General features: G+C 50.1%; 1 protein-coding gene across 15 annotated transcripts in view; it reads right to left on the bottom strand.

Annotated features, from left to right (window-relative positions):
• Positions 1–1,525: 1,525 nt before the first annotated feature.
• Mok (MOK protein kinase) overlaps positions 1,526–15,980 on the bottom strand; it is a 35,833-nt gene continuing 21,378 nt past the window's right edge. For 4 of the 15 annotated variants that reach the window (XM_040742457.1, XM_040742466.1, XM_040742462.1 and 1 more), the window contains 8 exons: positions 8,611–8,689; positions 8,447–8,495; positions 7,231–7,409; positions 4,835–4,936; positions 3,619–3,792; positions 2,922–3,036; positions 2,123–2,323; positions 1,526–2,040 (listed from right to left, as the gene is read on the bottom strand). In XM_040742457.1, coding sequence (XP_040598391.1) covers positions 1,960–2,040; positions 2,123–2,323; positions 2,922–3,036; positions 3,619–3,792; positions 4,835–4,936; positions 7,231–7,409; positions 8,447–8,495; positions 8,611–8,689 — 980 coding nt within the window. In that variant the 3' untranslated portion in view covers positions 1,526–1,959. Of the gene's footprint in view, positions 2,041–2,122; positions 2,324–2,921; positions 3,037–3,618; positions 3,793–4,834; positions 4,937–7,230; positions 7,410–8,446; positions 8,496–8,538; positions 8,690–15,980 lie in introns of all 15 variants that reach the window. The other 11 variants (XM_040742465.1, XM_040742467.1, XM_040742471.1 and 8 more) reach the window with 9 other exon arrangements.

The raw sequence follows: 15,980 nt of genomic DNA, 5'->3' as shown, positions 1-15,980 counted from the left end.
TCTCGCCGTCTCTCTCTTGGATCCTCCTGTCTCAACCTTCTAAGTGCCAGTAAGTCCCAAGTGTGTGGATTACAGACATATGCCACTGTGCCTCACTGAAGACTCACTTTCGTTCTTAATTTAGTGTAAGTATGTCACACTATGCATATACAAGTTAGAGGACACTTGAGTTTCCTTCCTCCTACCATGTGATGTGGGCTCTGGTATCAACCGTAGGTCACGAGGGTTGGCAGCACTGAGCCGTATCACTGTATAGGTAAAACAACCTGTAAGTCAGATGCTTCCAATGATCATACTAGAAGAAAGTGTTGGCACGTTTCAGGCAGTTGGTATCTGTCACCTTAGAGCATTGATTACAAAGAAAAACTCAGCCCAAGAAAAGTGATCAGGAGCTGCCCTTGGAAACCACGCCTGCAGCATGGAACCTAGGCAACTCCTGAAGCAGCTCCATTCTAGACCCTCCCCGTCTGTAGGAAGAGGTGGAAGTCACAGTGACACCAGGGCAGCAAGTACTGGTGTGGAAACTGAAGCACCGCCTGAAGAGACGCCCCGCTTGTGTCCCTCAGCCCTCACTAACACCACTCGGGGTCCTTGGTCCTTGCCACTCCTCAGCCAAGTCTGTGTCTCTCTGTTTCACCTGACCAGCTGTATTAAAAGCTGTCCCTAAGATTAGTCCTAGTCACCTGGTCTGGGCTGCCCTCCAGGTCGTCTTATAACTGCTCCAACACCAAGGACAAACCGTAGAGCCGTAGGAAGTGACAGCTGCCTTACCTGGAAGTGCAGGATTTAATAGATGTCTCTCCACATGTGGGGATGGGGGAGAGGGAAGGCTGCGGTAACAAGAAGTCGCTGTTCAAATGCTGCTGAAAGGATAGCCATGGTGCACTGGGCTGGTACGCTGGGCTCAATGGAGGCCGAGAACACCAAGAGGTTTCCCCTCGGGTCCCTTTCCAGGTACTGGTTCCCTGCCGCAACCCTACCCAGCTCCAGCCAGCTCGCAGGCCCTGCCTTGTTCTGTCCTGCACTGTCCCCGCCTAGTGATGGGTAAGGGTGGAGCAGACGCCAGCTCTTGCATGCATGCTGTGGCTGAGTTCAGATCCTCTCCTCAGCAGCAAGCACTCTGACCCACTGCCTGTTGTGCGAGCCCCAGCCGTCTTTTCCACAACCGTCCTACCTGCCCCAGGCAGCACTGACAACCAGACACACGGTCTACATCCCTAAGGGAGCCTGGGCACTGGCAATGGCGACAACATGGTCACCACTCAAAGCTGGCACTCAGGCCTGCCCAGCTGCGGCTCAGGAAAGCTGACACAAAGCAGTGGCTTGTACCACATTGAAATGGAGACCATTCTGATGAGGTACTGTACAATACCTTTTTCTTTAGTGACAGTCGGCAGTCTGCAACAGCACTGTGAGCGAACACGGTCACAAGACCTGGAATACCTGCCAATCCTGTCAGGAAAACCCTGGAGGCGCAACACACACAGCCACCTCTCAACCAAGCCTAAGTCATTCGTCACAGACATTTTGATCTATCTTTTATTTGTTTTTTTGAGGCAGGGATACTCACTGTGTGGCCCAGGCTGGAATCTTCTGTCCCCCACCTCCCCAGTGCTGGATTTACAAGCATAAGCTACCATGCCCAATCTTATATTTTGATTCATATAAAAAGTCACCTCAAATCCTCACATTATGAAAATGAAATAAACCCTTGAATGAGGTGGTTTTACAAATATATTAAACTGGAACATTCAGTACAGCTACTTTGGGGTTGCAAACACACGAGGTTCCAGGCCGTGGGTACAGAGGGCTGCTGGGCAGCATGTCCCGGGCCACCAAGCATGGCGAGGACCACCAGCACACGGCATCCTCTGCCCCATCCACTCTCAGCTGCGGAGGCCTAAGTCTGCCCATGGCGCCTGCCCTTGCTCTCCAAGAGGGTTCCAGATGGTGTGCTGTTCAGTATCCGCCCCCTTTCCTGTTGATCGTGGGCAGGTGATATTGTTTCAGGTGAGGTTTGATGTCCTTCTGCGTGTCTGTCTGGTGAAGAAGAACCACAGACACTGAGTGGAGGCGTGGGCCAGACCCTAGAGCAGCCCACAGAGAAGCGAGAGACTACTACCTTCTTGTTCACACCAGCACACTTCAAGGGTCTCAAGACAGGGACTCTTGCGTTTGCTGCAGTGCCCAACACTGACCGCAGGGTAGGGCTGGAACATGACGACAGTCGGCTCACTCCAGACAGCCTCAGTTTAGGCAGCTCCATCAAGCTGGCAGGCCCTTGTCTTCTAGTATGGCCCTCCTCTTGTCTCAGGGGCTGCTTCTTGAGACAGAACACTGATCAGTTCCCGTTCAGGAATCAGCTCAAGCAAAGGAAGCTTTTGCCTGATCAAACTTCCTGGCTAGAGCCAGGATGCAAACTATGGCGAACAGACACCCATGAGTGTGTGGCAGCCTTCCCACGGCCCACAAGCAAAGGCAGAACAACCCCTGCTAGCCAGGCCAATGCCTCTCGCGGCCAACCATGCTCACCAACCGCACAGGAGCTACTGTGACTTCTCAGCACCCCCTGCTAGGGGTCACTCTCAGCACATAAGCAGGTGTGACCACAGAGGGCTTTGGTCCACAACAGGCATCTGCACATGGCCATCAGGTCAGTTACTCATGGCGGGGTCCCCTCTCTGGGCTTGGCCATGTTCTGTTAGCACTGGGACTGTGGCTAGTGAGGCAGAAAGGACCTAGGCAGTGGAAGCCAGGTCCACAGAGCAGTTAGCATGTCCCCAACCTGAGACCATGGCAGCACGGTGTTCAGGTCTCAGCTGACATGACGCCCTTTGGAACAGGTGTGTCCCCACCCTCCACAACTTGTGTGGCCTCCTCAGGCACAAGCTACGCAAAGGCTCAGTGATTTCAGCTCATACCTGCTTTCTGCCCTCCTTTGAGAACGGCCAGTTGTGCCTGGGTAACTCTGGCACCGTGGAGCACTTGGGGAAGAAAGCTCTTCTGTGGTTGGCCAGGGTCTGTGTCTCAGCTGCCCTACAGGGGAGGAAAAGAACATGGGCCACTTCCGGTAATGCCTCCTGAGCTTGGCTATTTCTTTCACCTACAAATCTGCCATTGTGAGTTCGCGCTTCTTCCCACATGGCTACAAAAGGGCTTTTCTTCCCTTCCTGTACCAACTCAGTGCCATCTGGGCTGGGAACACAGGCTAATCTTAACCATGCAGTATCATATGTGGCCTTCCTAAGGGCCTCACAGCCAAATTCAAGAGTGAAGTTAGTTGCCCTTGGTAAGCCGCTCCCGCCGAGCACTTACTAGAACATACTTGTAGAGCTAGGCGGCATCAGGGGACTTGTGCTGGCCATCCTGGATGTGTGCCAGGCTCTTCTAAGGAGCTCACCTACCAGAACTTTGACACCAACCCCAAAGCAGCCAGAGCCCTCCTTCCTGTGCTGGGAAGCTGCTACGTGCCGCATTTGAGGAAAGACACATCACAGAGACAGTCTCAAGAGGCGATGACTGTCAGGATAGAGCTGTTTCCAGGCCAGTTCCCTGTCCCATGGGTCTCACAAACCAAGGCTTCCCGCCCATCACTAGGCAGTCTACCAGAAATCCTACCTCTGCACCTGGAAATAGGGGTGCTGAAGGGCTTGGTGAGCTGCGATTCGGTCATCAGGGTCATAGGCCACCATTGCATGCAGGAGGGAGAGGCATTGCGGGGACAAATTGGTTGTCAGTAGAGGTATTCCTGATCCCTTTTTAAAAGGAAAATCAAAACTCATAGCTCTCGACCTGTATTGAAAGCCCAATGATAATAAATCATCATGCAGTATTAGAGCACTGGTGGTCATCACCCTGCCTCTAAGGGCCCTGCGCTGAGGGTAAGAGCTCACAGTCATCAACTGAGCAAGTGAGGCTGGTGTGTGGGGCATGTCTGCAAGTCTAGCACTGCGATATGGAGGTAAGAGGGTCAGGGTTCAAGGCCAGCCCAGGCTACATACAGAGTCTGAGGCCAACCTGGGCTTTAAAAAAAGGTGATGGGCTAAGAGAACATACAACACCTGAACTCCAAGAGAGTCCTACTAACGCCAATGGCTCTGCTAGATCCAACCATCAGCGCAGGCTCAACTACTGGATAAGACACATTGCTCTGAGCTAGTAGGGAGGCTGTGCGAGGGATGGGCTTCTGTATTTCTTGTTCAATTTTGCTGTACAATAAAACTATTCCAAAAATAAACTAGTAAACAGGGATACATGTGCTATAAATGTACCAAGACTCCTTTGCCTGTAAAGCAGAACCCTCCTTTTCCCACAGACTAAAATTGAAGGTGAATAGGAGAAAACCAGAGGTAGCTTCTCTACTGACCTTCCTTGGACCATGGGGTTTCTGGGATTTCTCTCCTGACAATTCCCCCACTCCCTACAGGCCTCGGCTTCATCTGTCATCAAATCAAAACTCCAATGGGGCTGCAAGGGCTGGGCATCACTGTCACCCTCTGACTGCTGACTGGCGGCCCCAGGAAGTCATCACGGACAGCCTTTCTGACAAGCAACAGTTCTTACCCAAGCAGACCCAAGTCCCATATAAATAAATGCTCCAGGACGAAAGCCAACACCAACTCTTCCCAAGAGACCATGAGAGCCTTTTGTGACTCAAGAAGAGCGAGGCTCCCTGAGCCCCCAAAAGAGATGGCTGGCTCCTCTCTCACAGCAGGAGCCTACGGGTGGATGGCCCAGGAAAGTCATGGGGGCATGGCGGCAGCCCTGGCACACCGTGGAAAGGCTGGGCCCAGACAGTGGCTGCACTGCGGCCTCCAGGGCCCACCACACTTACTGTTTGAACTTGGTGAGGGTCTTCTGACAAGGTGTGCCAATGACGTCGTGGATTTTTGAGATCTGATCCAATTCATTCACACCAGGGAAGAGGGGCTGCAGGCTGCGGGGCACAAGAAGGGGCACTGCAGTGAGGCAGGCCTCCAGCCGCGGGCTCAGTCCACAGAGGCGAGCCTGATGCGCACGGCAAACCTCTGGCCTGGGGACTCTGCTCTTTCCTTGGCCTGGGTTTTCCCTACTGCCCCAAGAACTTCCCTTTCTTTCTTCTTTTTTGAAAGACATGTTTAAGCTTAAATTTTGTTTGTTTGGTTTTTGTTTTGTTTTTCAAGATAGGCTATCCTAGAACTTACTCTGTAGACCAGGCTGGCCTTGAACTCAGAAATCAGCCTGTCTCTGCCTCCCAAGTTCTGGGACTAAAAGTGTGTGCTATGCATGCCTGGCTTAAACTTATAATTTTAAATTTTTGAAATTATGTGTATGGGTGTTTTGCCTGTGTGTATGTCTGTGCACCATGTGCATGTCAGGTGCCCAGGGATGCCCAGAAGAGGATACCAGACCCCTTGGAACTAGAATTATGGCTGGATGTGAGCTGCCATGTGGGAGCTGGGAACTGAACCTGGGTCCTTTGGAAGAACGGCCAGTCTCTTAACCTCTGAGCCATCTCTCCACCCCCCCTACAAATTTCTTTTATTCTTTTTGTTTTTTTTCGAGACAGGGTTTCTCTGTATTGCTTTGGAGGCTGTTCTGGAACTCGCTCTGTAGACCAGCCAGGTCTCAAACTCACAGAGATTCACCTGCCTCTGCCTCCCGAGTGCTGGGATTAAAGGAGTGGGCATGCGCCACCACCCAGCATCCCTATGAATTTCTTTTTTTTTTTTTTTTTTTTTGGTTTTACAAGACAGGGTTTCTCTGTATTGTTTCGGAGGCTATCGGTCCAGCCCGGCCTCGAACTCACAGAGATCCGCCTGCCTCTGCCTCCCGAGTGCTGGGATTAAAGGTGTGCGCCACCACCGCCGGCCCCTATGAATTTCTTAAGTGGCAGTCATCACATCTCCCTCCTCAGCCCAACACCCTGGTTTCTCTATTGCAAAATGCCATAAACTACAAAGACCCTCCTATCAGCCGACAGCTGCTCCTTGAGAAACTCCAGGTAACCCAAGTCAGAATGTTGGCAAACGATTTTCAAGGAGCCTTTCAGCTCAGAGCTGTTCAGATTTGGGGACATGGCCCATGTTCCATGTCACAACAAAAACTTAAAATACAAGTCTGGCAGTAGGGGGGGGCAAAAAAAAAGAAAAAACAAGTCTGGCAGTAGAACTCTTCAGCGTCATGGCCAAAGGGAACATTGTGAGAGATTAGAAACAGCTCTGAGGCAGAGGGCAGGTTACTAACAGCTTGTCTGAGGCCGCCTGACATTTTGTTCAGATGATGCTGGCTGCTGTGCTCTTATTATTGTCCTTTAATACCCTTCCAAGCTAACTCATGGATCTTAGCACATGACAAAGAATGGTCTGCTGGCATTTACAGCCTCAGTGAAGTCTTTCCTGGGCTTTCCAAATGGCATTATTAGCATACACACACCAGTACACAGAAGGCCTGAAGTGCATGTCCACACTGTGATCCCACAGCAGTCAGACGAGCAGATGGGAATGGCGACCCCTGGGTCCCTGCCTGTGCTGACACTTCACCTCAAGTTCCACCATGAGCAAAGGCTGTCATCTTGGGGCCAGTCCCTGGTCTGATTAAGGGGAACAGTACTCAAATCTGGGTGGTGGTGGCGCACGCCTTTAGTCCCAGCACTTGGGAAGCAGAGGCAGGTGGATCTCTGTGAGTTCGAGACCATCTTGGTCTACAAGAGCTAGTTCCAGAACTGGCTCCAAAGCCACAGAGAAACCCTGTCTTGGAAAAAAAAGGTGGGGGGCAGAACTCAGCTCTGAGTGTGACAACCCCTTAGTCTATTCCCAGCTACTGTTCTTCCCAGTGATGGTATCAAAGAGTCAGAGGAAGAGCAAGCCAGGGCTTTCTAGAAAAGTCTAATCATGCCAGAAGGAAGTTGCTCTCGATTCCCCACAGCAGAGTCAAAGGTGGTGGTGCTTTGTTTGTCTTCTTCCTTGTGATCACTGCATGGTCAGTCACACTCCTGCCCACCCTGCCATGGAGCCTGCCGGTACTGCTGCCCAGGCCATGAAAGTAAGGGCAAGTACTTTGCAAAAGGTGGGGTGAAAATCTAGTCAACTGCCTGCTGAAGGGGTGTCCGGTGCAGCAGAAACCGGAATGACCACATCCTGGAGCTTAAAGGAAGGAGCTGGCAATGGCAAGTACCTTGCCCAGCCTCACCATGTGACCTGCCCGTGTCACTCTGAGCAGCATCAGGCTCAGGTGCTGGCCCTGCTCTACCTGGCGATCTCGTAGAACACACAGCCAGCGCTCCACAGGTCCATCTTGTACGTGTAGAACCCATCAGTGAGAAGACACTCTGGGGCCCGGTACCACCGAGTGGAGATGTACTCTGTGTAGGGCTGCTTGGAATAGACACTCCGGCACGACCCAAAGTCCCCTAGTTTCAGGACATCCTGCTGCAAGGGAGAGAGAGCAGGGTTGGCTCTATCTCAATCTATTGGCACTGTCACACAAACCATTTCAAACATACAAACTACAGGAAAATCCCAGCATCTAAGCAACTCATAGCACACAATGTACAGGCTCTGTAAATGCCTAGTGGAAGAATGTGTTGGAAGAACACAAAGTTCCATGTGTGCGGAAGGTGCCTATGTTCAGGGGAGTGCCTTCACCAGTTACATACGCCCTACAGCAGTTCCCCAGGCCTCTGCTCTGGGTGGTCTGCCCTAGCCTCACGGCACACAGGCTCTTTGCAGCCGTGTGGCTCAAGGGAACGCTTGTGATATCAAGACAGATAAACCATGCATGGTACACTTTAAATCTGGATAGCAAGGAGACATCAGAAGAGACCTCAGGTCTGAGAAATCTCAAATTTGGTGGGCCTCCAAACTCTCCCTCTCCCAAGCTGCCATTCAGCATAGAGAACAGTTATTTCCATTTCCAGACAAGGAATAGCTGTCAATTGAGCAAAACGACCTCCATATATTGCATTCTTTCCAGGATAAAGTTGGTAATGCTACAACACTTGCTTTAGCAAGTTTCCTTTTACAAACTTGGGAAACAAAGTCTACTAACCCAGGCCAGGGCAGAAAGTCTGCCTAAAATAGCTCTGGGTTCTGTTCCAGTACCACAAAACTCAAACCCAAACCATGTATTCTAGCTATCTGGGACAGAAGTCAGATCCAGTGAATCAGATTTTATATTCTGAGTCTGGAGAGATGGCTCAGTGGTTAAGAGTGTGTATTGCTCTTGCAAGAGGATCCAGGTTCAGTTCCCAAGACCCACATAGCAGCTCCCAACCATCTGTAACTCCAGCTCCAGAGGCCTAGAGTCTTGGCTCTTCAGTGGGTACCTACACTTTTGTACACATACCCACACTCAGACAAACAATACACTTAATTAAAAATAAAAATAAATCCAGAAAAAAGAATACATTCAAAACTTTATATTCTACCTTTATTTTGATATCAAGTTTCTATATAAAAGTTTTTACCTTTACTAGTATATTTTCTGGTTTTACATCTCTGTGAAATATCCCGTTTCTGCATTGAGTATTAAAGAAAGAATGAAGAGAATGACTTGCACCTCACTGATCCAAAGTCTCCGCCTAGAGCCGTGTCCCTGCATGCTGGCGGGGAGCTGCCCCATCCCGGCTACCTGTGCATGTGGTCGAGTGATTTGCATAACTGGTACATGTAATGCATGATCTTTTTCTCAGATAATGGATGTCTTCTCCCTGTACAGTCAAGGAAATGGACCAGTATGTTTACCCATGCCACACACATACACATACCCCTTTATGAAATAAACATAAACCCTGTGGGCTGGGGGTTGCAGCACATACCTGTAATCCTAGCGTTCAGGAGGCAGAGGCAGGCAGGTCTCTGTGAGTTCAAGGCCAGCCTGGTCTACAGAGTGAGTTCCAGGACAGACTCCAAAGCTACACAGAGAAACTCTGTCTCAAAAAACAAAACAAAACAAACAAACAAAAAATCTCTAAGTTCACTAACTTTTCATTCAACACCATAATTCTGTTATTATATTGTTTCACATGACACTATAATTTCCTAGAATTATAAAACAGGGACTGGAGAGATGGCTCAGCAGTTAAGAGCACTGACTGTTCTTTTTTTTTTTTTTTTTTTTTTTTTGGTTTTTCGAGACAGGGTTTCTTTGCATTGTTTTGGAGGCTGTCCTGGAACTCGCTCTGTAGTCCAGCCCGGCCTTGAACTCACAGAGATCTGCTGCCTCTGCCTCCCGAGTGCTGGGATTAAAGGCGTGCACCACCACCGGCAAGAGCACTGATTGTTCTTGCACCATGCTGGGCATTTGCTTCAGGGGATCCAGACACCTCTTCTGGGCTCTGCAGGACACACACACAATTAAAAATATAAAAGAAGGGGCGGGATGATACCTTAGTGGTTAGAGGCACTGGCTGCCCTTGAGGAGTACCAGGGTTCAGTTCCCAGCACCACATGGTGGTTCACAACCACCCAAAACCATAATTCCTAGTAACCTGACACCCTCCATTTGCATCAGGCACATCACGTACCTAGAGTGCTTAGGCCCTAAGTACATTCCCCAGTACCAAAAAAAAAAGCCAGTCATAACAGTGGCCTATGCCTTTAATTTCAGCACTTGGAAACCTGAGGCAGGAGGATACCCACAAGTTTGAGGCTGTCTTGGACTACACATTCAGATCCCGTGTCAAGGCCTTTCTTCTATATAGAGAAAAGCGAGACTGAGTATAACGACACAAGTGTGTGGTCGGTCTCAGCATTGAGAGGGCTGCAGCAGGAAGAGTCCCTGCTTTAGGACAGCGTGAGCAAGCGCCTTCCTCCTCCTGCTTTAGGACAGTGTGAGCAAGCGCCTTCCTTCTCCCGCACACTGCTGGCTGTGGGCTCTCCAGTCTCCCCCACCACTCCCTCTGTCCTGTGCACCCCAAGCTCCTGCTTCGTGCCTGCCTTCAAACTGTTCCACTTATGGGAGTGACTCTGCAGTCATGTGCATGTTTCCAGATCGTTTATCGATTATTTACTTACTGTTGGGTATTTTTGAGGCAGGGTCTCTCTATGTGTCTTGGCCGGCCTAGAACTCACTGTATAGACCAGGCTGCCCTCAAACTCACAGAGATTTGTAGGCCTCTACTTGCCATGTGCTAGGATTAAAGGTCTACACCACCACGCCTAGCCAATTGTTTTATTAACTCACATTTATTATTCATGTGTGTGTACATATGCCATTAAGTGTGTGTAGAGGTCAGAGGAGGAGAAGACAACCTGAAACCTCTACCTCAGGGAGGTCAACAGGCTCGGCAGCAAGTACCTTACCTGTTTAGTCATCTCACCAGCCCACAGATCCAGATCTTTGTTTCAGTGGAGGGGTCAAGACAGGATTTCTCTGTGTAATATCCCTGGCTGTCCTGCAACTCACAGAGATCCACCTGCCTCTGCCCCTGAGTGCATGAAGCTGGCATTATCATCTGAACTGGGCTCAGGAGATTGGGCTGTTAGCGAAGTCTCTGCCATCACCATCGCCATGTGGTGACGTGTTAGAGAAGCAGGTGCTAAGGCCCACACTTAGGTCTAGCTAGTCCCAAGGATAGGCATGGGGTCCAAGAACCCAGCTCTGGCCCCCAGCATGAGTCCTGATCAGCTACCCAGCCCTCCACTATTCCTTAGTCCCCTTTACCCAAGCCCAGGGGACTGGGGCCAGCTCTCTTCCCTAGGAGGGTGTCCTCATGGGAGTTAGGCACCAGAGGAACAGCATCAGACTAGTGGTCTAGACAGTAAGAGTCCACAACCTGGAAACAGAGTGGGCTAACCACCCACTGTCCACAGTCATTCCCCCCAGATCCCAGCCCTCCCAAGCCCAGAGTATGCCTGCTTCCTCCCAGTTTCTTCTTTCCACAGCCATTAGCAACCCACTGGAGAACCTCCTGTCTGCTGGGTGAGTGGTAAATGCTACTGCCCTCATCTGCACAGCTGAGCCTTCTACAAGTACATTTTCAGAGCACTGTCACTCAAAAAGCTCTCACTAGTGTAAAACATCTTAATAACCAGTGACAGGGGTTCACTGTGGCTCAGGGGCATTTGAAGGAAACTGGCCTGGACTGTGGCAGGCTCTCCAACAGACTCTCTCTCTCTCTCTCTCTCTCTCTCTGTCTCCCATTCCCATAGTTTGGCTTTCTGATCAGACTTTGAAGGTTGCATGCTGGGCCCAGTACAGAACAGCCAATGGTCCTCCATATTGGAGGCCTATAGGTCATGCCCACGGCACGTGTGTACACAAGCATGTCTCTGTGAGACCCAAGGAGCACCTACTACCTCCCAAAAGGCTCTGAGAGAAGAGTCGGAACTGAAACCAAAGGGAGACGTGACAGTAGGTAGGATGCCAGATGTAAGCAGAGTCAGAATGATCTGGGTAGCCCTCCCTCCCTTGTCAGCCATGGCAAACTCAAGGACACAGTCCTTCTGGTTCTGTGTTTTGAAGCTGCATCATCTTAGGTGACTGAAAATGGAAGTGTTTCAGTTTTGTTTGAAGAGAATGAATTTCTTCACCTCTCAAATGGGGCTTGGCTCCCTGAATAAGATCAAAGGCAGAGTCACACCACATTCTGTAACCCTCTGCTTACACACAAACTCCATGTAAACTGCAGAGTGACAGTGACGGACATGGATGTGCACTCTCACTGAGACACTTGTGGGGGACACTGCCCTCCACACTTTTCACATGTGAGTTAAGTCTCAAGGCCACCTCCAGAGGCAGACACTAGGAGCTCTTCATCTTCCAGACAAACAGTAAGACACAGATGCCTAAGGAGGACATCAAAAGAACATGGCTGAGCACAGCTCTTACCCACAGCTGCTTCAACATGGGAGATTAAACCACACTTCTCAGAATTCCTAACCAAAGGTGAAGTGCTAAGAATAGGCCACTGCTAGACTCAACCACAAGAAATCAACTTCCAAGGTTGAGGGAACACTGCAGAAGAGACGGGGAAAGAACGGAAGAGGCAGGTAGAGTAGCGTGCTGCAGATGCTGTCTCCTGGGCGTGACAAGGCCACTGCACTACTTACTCCAAGCAAATGTGACTGGCTGTACAAGAGGCCCACAATCAACCCCAGCTCATGGGGCCCTCGGGATCTAGAGGCACTTAGTGGAGACACTTGGTTAGTGATGAATCTTCTGGCAAGGCGCCCAGGCTCCTCTAGAGAACCTCTCCCCCACACTTTTCTGAAGAACCTCTCCCCATGCCCTGTATATGAGAACCTCTCCCCCATGCCCCTGTAGATGAGAACCTCTCCCCCCACATTCCTGTGGATGAGAACCTCTCCCCCCACGCTCCTGTAAATGAGAGCCTCTCCCCCATGCCCCTGTAGATGAGAACCTCTTCCCCCACATTCCTGTAGATAAGAACCTCTCCCCCACACTCCTGTAAACAACCCTCTACACACAGGAAGAAATAAGCATACCTCTGATGCACACACATACATACATACAAACACTCATACACATAAAACAAAAACAAGTATTCTTTTTTTTTTTTTTTTTTTGGTTTTTCGAGACAGGGTTTCTGTATTGTTTTGGAGCCTGTCCTGGAACTCGATCTGTAGACCAGGCTGGTCTCGAACTCACAGAGATCCACCTGCCTCTGCCTCCCGAGTGCTGGGATTAAAGGCGTGCGCCACCAATGCCCGGCTAACAAGTATTCTTTTAAAGATGTGAAAGTGCCAGCATAGTCTACAAAGCAAGTTACAGGTCAGCAAGGGTACACAGAAAAACTGTCAAAAAAAGATAAGAAAGTACAAGAAGAGGGGCTAGTTTTTTTTGGTTGTTTTGGGGGGTCTGTTGTTGTTGCTATTGTTGTTGTTGTTTTTCGAGACAAGGTTTCACTGTGTAGGTCTTGCTGTCCTGGAACTCACCCTATAGACTAGGCTGGCCTTGAACTCAGAGATCCATCAGCCTCTGCTTTCTAAGTGCTGGGATTAAAGACATGCACCACCATGACTAACTTAGAGGAGGGGCTAGTTGGGGACAGGAAAGGGATTAGCAGGAGTAGGGGAGGAACAAAGATGGCAGAGAGGGCAAATAAGATCAAAACACATTATAGACATGAAAATGCCAAATGAAACCCATCATTGTGTATAGTTAATATAGGCCAATAAAAAACAAACACAAAAAAAACCCTAGTAGGATGGTGTCACCATCTTAGAAAAAAGCATTCCTGTGACAAGTGTTGTCTCCCCCACATTCTGAATGGCAGAGAATGATGTCAGTCATTCTGAGTCAGACATTCAAAAACAGTAGGAATACTGTAACAAGGACAGCTAGCGGGGCTGGAGAGATAGCTCAGCAGTTAAGCATGCACACTGCCCCTGAAGATGATCCAAGTTCAGTTCCCAGCACCCAGGTCAGGTGGCTCACAACAGCCTGGAGCAGCTCCACTCCAGGGCATCAGATGCCCTCTTCTGGCCTCCATTGAAACCTACACTCATGTGCGTGTGTACCAATAAAAACAAATTCAAAAATGCAAAAAAGTATCAAAACGTAGCTTACGCGGGGGCACGCCTCTAATCCCAGCACTTGGGAGGCAGAGGCAGGTGGATCTCTGTGAGTTTGAGGCCAGGCTGGACTGACAGCTTCCAAAGCAATACTGAGAAACCCTGTCTCATAAAACCAAAACCAAAACAAAAAACAAAAAAAGTAGCTTACATCTGTCTTCTTTCTCATGCATGTACAAAAACTGAAGGATCCTCTTAATAAAGGTACAGTAAACCTGCCAAACGCTGAAGCTGAATTGGCAACATTCCCTCCTTCCTGTAAGGAGGGATCTCCTGTACAACAGAGTTTGCATGCGTTTTGCTGCGTGGCGGTGGGGTTGCTCATGAGAATGCTGCAATCCTGCTTTATAGTCAAGTCAACTCTGTTCCGGTTTCTCCTGCCGCCTGTCATTCTCAATGTCACCAACTCATTTCAGGAGGCCTGCTCCACCCTCAGCCTCGGAAAGCTACCTCTAAAGTGACACAGCCCTGCCACCGACCACGGGTGTGTTCCTCTCCCGCTAACGTAAACCCTGGCTGTCCCACGGGAGGGCCTCGGGGGTTAGAAGAGCAAGCACTGAGAGGAGGAAGGGGACAGGTTGGGACAAAGCAGGGGACTGCGCAGACACCGTGGATGCAGCTTCAGCAGCCAGCTCCCGAGGCTCTGCTCCCAAAGACCTGACTGGACTCTCCCCAGAGGCTGTCTCTCTCCACCCTCCACAGCGACTCTGTGTCCACTATGTCACACCTCTAGATCACCCCACGGCAGGGAACTATGACGGAGGCCCTCCTCACACCTGCCTGACTCTGCCACAGGTCCAGGCAAGCCTAGGAGTCTCCGGTTCCCAGTCATCCCTGCCTCCCCTGACATCTGCTGAACAAAGAAAAACAGCCACGCACACTTTCTTCTAGTTAATTCTGCAACAGACTACGTGTGTCTCCAATGTCAAAAAGCACAGCTACACTGCTCACTCTCCACCCTCTGGGACCCTTTCCTGTCCAGGCCTGGCACATGGGTCTTCCCCTTGTTCCTTAGCACGTAACAGCGCTACTGAGTGCCCTAACGATGGAAGGAAGCAGTCATTAAAGCAAAAGCTTTAGTAGCCCTGTGCTTTTAGTAGGCCCACACTGTCATCAGCACGAGCACACAACCAGGAGAGGCTTACTGGAAGCCTGAGCCGGGCCAGGGTACAGAGCTAGTTTCCCAGACATGAGTCTCAACAGCAGCTCTGTCCTACCTGAAGAGCTTTACTCTGGACTACTGCCTAATCGACCTTCGAGCCTTAGTGACTTCATCTGCAGAGACAACAGTAGCACGGCCAATGGCAGCTTGTTCAGCAGTTCTCAGCAGCAGGCACGTGCTTGAGAATATGGGCTCTGGGGCCAGGCTCAGTTCAGGTCCAACTTCTACCACTCACCAGGTAGGCAGCCTTAGGCAAGGTGCTTTTTTCTCTGTCTTTAATTTCCTCATTTGGGGGAGGGGTTCGAAACAGGGTTTCTCTGTATTGTTTTAGAGGCGGTCACGGAACTTGTTCTGTAGACCAGGCTGGCCTCAAACTCACAGAGATCCATCCACCTGCCTCTGCCTCCTGAGTGCTGGGATTAAAGGCATGTGCCACCAACATCTGGCACTGCCAGCTGTTTTATCCAGATTTTAACATCTATGGTACCTGGTATGACTGGCAACAACTTAGATTCAGTGCAGACAACAGAGCCCCTGGCCTGTAAAAGATAACTCAACACTCACATTAAAGGCCACAAGCCTTTAATTAGGCATTTACAGAAAAGTGCTTATCATTGTAAGTCTGTATTTTTCAAAGTTCAGAAAAAACTTGTAAGAACTGTGAGCCATTCTCAATAATGTGACCACTGGCCAAGCATGGTGACATAGGCCTTTAATCCCAGCACCTAGCACCTGGGAGACAGAGGCCATTGAATCTCTGAGTTTGAAACAAGCCTGGCCTGCACATCTACATAGAGAATTCCAGGACATCTAGTACTATGTAGAGAGAACCTGCTGGGGAGAGAGGGAGGGAGGAAAGGTGGACAGGGGAGGAGAGACGAAATCAGAGAGAGAAAGGGAGGAGAGAGAGAGGGGAGGGGAGGGGAGAAAGAGAGGGAGAGAGTGTATGTAACCACCAGCAGCACTCAGAACCCGCCCCACCCTAGGCAGGCCAGCCTGTGGACACCCTGGGTACTCCCTGAACACTCAGCACCCTTGGCACACTGTCTTTCTTCTGAGCACCAGGTTCCCTCTTGGCTACTTGCTGTTAGACAAATCACTCATGTTGGAGGTCCTGCGGGCAAATGAAACACTATTTGCTGTAGGAAATGCCTCTGACAAGGAGATCAAGGTGGTAAAAGTTGCCCAGTCTCCTTTGTGGGGACCTGAAGGCCACTGTGCTAAGATTACTGGCTCTTCACTGGGGCCTGTCACAGTATCCAGGGGTAGCTTTCTTACATCTCCACCCTCAGACCATACTA

Source organism: Mesocricetus auratus, unplaced genomic scaffold (genome assembly GCF_017639785.1).
Source record: "Mesocricetus auratus isolate SY011 unplaced genomic scaffold, BCM_Maur_2.0 Super-Scaffold_15014, whole genome shotgun sequence".
NCBI lineage: Eukaryota > Metazoa > Chordata > Mammalia > Rodentia > Cricetidae > Mesocricetus > Mesocricetus auratus.
The sequence above is the reverse complement of the archived record's forward strand: the minus strand, read 5'-3'. Positions and strand labels throughout refer to the sequence as shown.